General features: G+C 33.7%; 1 protein-coding gene across 1 annotated transcript; it reads left to right on the plus strand.

Moving 5' to 3' along the window:
• The first annotated feature begins 214 nt into the window (after nt 1–214).
• LOC136063247 (homeobox-DDT domain protein RLT3-like) lies at nt 215–2,705 on the plus strand. Its single transcript, XM_065763358.1, has 3 exons — nt 215–348; nt 487–706; nt 2,224–2,705. The coding sequence occupies exons 1-3, from the start codon at nt 250–252 to the stop codon at nt 2,259–2,261; spliced, it is 357 nt and encodes a 118-aa protein (XP_065619430.1). The 5' UTR covers nt 215–249; the 3' UTR covers nt 2,262–2,705.
• The last annotated feature ends 865 nt before the right edge of the window (nt 2,706–3,570 follow it).

Raw genomic sequence — 3,570 nt, forward strand, 5'->3', positions numbered from 1 at the left:
CCCCCCCCCCCCCCCCCCCCCCCCACCCCCAAAAAAAAACAAGAAAAAAAAAGAAAAAAGAAGAAGAAAAGTAATAGCCCTTCACATGTTTGATTTTAGGAGTTTCCTGTCGATGTTGAAAAGGTACACTTGTGTCTGTGTCAACTTAGTGTGGATATTTTCTGTCTTCATCAAATAAAAACCTTTTTCTATTATAAAAAAGAATATAGATGATGTATAGCATTCAATTCATTTTACGTGCAGTCAGTCATGCCTGAAGAAGCGCTGGTAGGTGCTTGGACAAAGTCTGCTCATAAGCTTTGGGTCAAAAGGCTCCGACGCACCTCTTCTATGGCTGACCTTTTGCAGGTTTTTCCCCCCTTCAAATATATATGAATTTATTATTTTATTTTTCTATAAGTAGCAAGAGCAGTTTCTGGGTGTAAATCTTGCAGGTTGTTCTCTTAACTGCACATGCTTATTCGTTCTACTTCATAAATCTTATAGGTTCTTGCTGATTTTGTTGGTGCCATCAATGAGGACTGGTTGTGTGAATGCAATGGTCAGCAAGTTTCATTTAATATTATTGAAGAGACTATTGCATCCTTTGCATCTATGCCGCAAACATCATCTGCGGTTGCACTTTGGTTGGTGGAATTGGATGCCTTAATTGCTCCCTACTTGGAAAAAGTTCGTTTTCAAAAGAAGCCAGAAATCTTTACTAAAGGTAAATGTATCTTTATCTGTCATATGCATTTTATTCAAAACATCATAAATTTCAACTCATGGGACTTCCCGATTTGTTTATCAATTTGCAATTTGCTGAATTGATTTAGGCTCAAATCCTTTTTCCAAGTATAAGTAGAGAAAGTAGAGGCAGATTGTTAATAATTTGAATTTTACAATTTAGTTGTGGTCCTTTTGTGAACCTACTGTCGTTGTGGATGCAGGCATATTTATGATGATAGGTGAACAGTGTCCTTGTGCAGTATTCTTTATGGTATAATATTCACTGTTACTAATAATGATATATATATATATATATATTTATATTTATAAATCTGGTACAGTGGTACTTATAATAAGATGGAGGTTGAAAATAGCTGCTTAGGGAATTCTTTTCTTTAATTTTCAAAAAGAAGTGTTTTCTGGAGAAGAATCTCTATCAAAAAATTTGCTATAGAATAATGTTATATGTAATATTTAAAAGATAAATTGTACTTATAAACAAAGAAAAGGAAAGAAATAAATGATTTCTCCACATAATATGAATTGCTTTAATTTTTTAAGAAAATAATTATAGACTTAAACCTGCAGGCTGCAGCTCACTTTTTTTGTGGAAAAATTTTCCTTATAAAATTGTTCTGATTAAACAAATGGGCCTTGATGTAATCTATTTTGTTCATGGAAGATTTCTTGATACTTCTTTGTTTGAAGTGGTTTATGTTTAGTACAATCAACAATCTATTCCTTTCCTTTTGTTTTGATCCCTGTGTCTGTCTTCCCAATGGTGGTGATCTGCTAGGCTGATTCAATCTGGCATGACATGTGTCCATTTGACAAACTGTTGATGGTAGAATACTTTAAACCTTGTTGGGAAAGATTAATTAGGTGTTTGTCCATTTTTATCAAAGATCACTTGCTTTCTGTGGTTCGAGCCCCACCTCCCCTCCTCCACCTATAAAAAAATCAAAGATCTCTTGCTTCTCTAAATGAATCGTATCTTACTAATTATAAGAAGGGGCAAAGGGAATGTGATCGATGAATAGATCAAAGAACTGGGTTCTTTGTTAGTTTGTTATGGCTAAATAAATGAAAAAAAACAGGAAAGTAATAAATCCCCTAATTTAAACACTTCATTAGGAACCGTAACAAGTTGCACTATGTCTTTTTGGAGCTAGATTGCAGAACCCATCTGTTACATATATATTCTGGAGGTAATTTTTGTAATTTTCTTATTACAGTGGCTTACATCCCATGCTATACTTTACACACACACACAGATTGTTGATGTATCCTCTTTAATCATAGTGGTAGTGATATTTACTTACTGCAAAAACTAGTTGGGATGCATAGTTGCTATGATTTTTTTCCCAGAGTGGCTGGATTCTGGAAATAGATGCGAGTTATTGGTTGAAACTTGAAATTATAATACATTTTGGTTTTGCACATGAATATTTTTAGTGAGTTCTCTTTTGAATATCTAAGTTACATTTTCAGCTAGAATGCTCTTTTGCATTGCAGGTAGGTGCGCTCCAAAGCAATCAATGCAGCTTTCTTAAGATGCTTATGCTAGTAGGAATTAGTATCTCCATATCTGAGGCATTGAGGAACATTTTACATGTTCATTTTTCTCATTGTCACAATATCACCCAAATATCTGTTGCGGAATCAGTGAACAGTTGTTGGCTATAGTGGCTTTTAGTTTTGAGGGGCATCACCGATGCTTTTTGGGTTTTGAATGGAAGGTGCCAGTGGCAAATATCTTTTTTGTACAAAGTACTGCTCTTGACTCCATTCCTTTTTTTTGTTGTCAATATAAACTGATAGCTTGAGCTATTGAATGTTGTACAGCATTAGATTAGATATATTCAGGAAAGCAAAGTCTTTGGTTCATTAACTTTCACAAGCCCTCTTAATTCATTACATTAATGTAGTCGAGGCCTCTTTCAAGTTGCAACCTTTTGTGTTGATAAAATAAAGTTTTGTGAATGTCTACTTTTCAATCTACTTAAAACAAATAGAGGAGTAAATCTTTGGCAACGTATGCTTCTTTTATTTGTTCTCTTTTTCATTTTCCTATATTTCAATGTACACAGTGAGGAAGAAAAGGGTAATCTTTTTACTCTCTCTAGGAGTTCACAGAACAGGAATTGTTTGAAATTTGGCATCTTCTGCGTCTTTCTTTTCTTTTTTCTTATTATGGTTAGACGGAAAATTGGAGAGACTTGTTGAGGGAGAGGAACTTTCCAGTTCATTAAAATATCTATGAAGATTTCTACTCGCATTTTATGTTGTTTTGTTAATATAAACTCAGCGGCTGCTCTAGAATGACAATATTTGTGTTTCTGCTATGCACTTTGCTGTGTCAGTTCACTTTGTTGTGTCTGATTCACTGAGATTTTTTTGAACTGTTCTGTTGTTTGGATTGGTGTTTATGGGTTTTTTTTTTTTTTAATTTAAAATTTAAAATTTAAAATTTGATTGCAATGCACATGTACAAAGATGCACATACAAATACTGAGTTGCAGTGACACATCAATTGATTCATAACAGTTATTTTTTAATAGATATGAATTGGCAATAAGAAATAAATCAACCTCTTAACCCAAGTGGCGTAGTACAATATAACCAAAACTGAACTTTCTATACTGCCTATCCCTAACTGAAAATTTCAAAATTGTAGGGATACTTATACCAATGTTAACAGATAATACAGTATCCAGAGTTTGCTTGTACAATGTAAATAGAACCTTTCATACCCCTATCATTGTATTTGTAGTGTCTCTCCATGAAAAAAGGGATATAAATGTCAATTGATGTTCAGGCTGGAACTTGTCATCATAGTTGAAACAAAGACCCTTTTTCCTC

Source organism: Quercus suber, unplaced genomic scaffold (assembly GCF_002906115.3).
Source record: "Quercus suber isolate HL8 unplaced genomic scaffold, Cork oak 2.0 scaffold_503, whole genome shotgun sequence".
Classification (NCBI taxonomy): domain Eukaryota; kingdom Viridiplantae; phylum Streptophyta; class Magnoliopsida; order Fagales; family Fagaceae; genus Quercus; species Quercus suber.

Bases quoted from the DNA above. Each gene is read 5' to 3' on its own strand.
- LOC136063247 (XM_065763358.1), top strand. From the start codon at position 250: ATGCCTGAAGAAGCGCTGGTAGGTGCTTGGACAAAGTCTGCTCATAAG. The intron at 349-486 runs GTTTTTCCCCCC...TAAATCTTATAG, and splicing joins CTATGGCTGACCTTTTGCAG to GTTCTTGCTGATTTTGTTGG. The intron at 707-2,223 runs GTAAATGTATCT...TTTGCATTGCAG, and splicing joins GCCAGAAATCTTTACTAAAG to GTAGGTGCGCTCCAAAGCAA.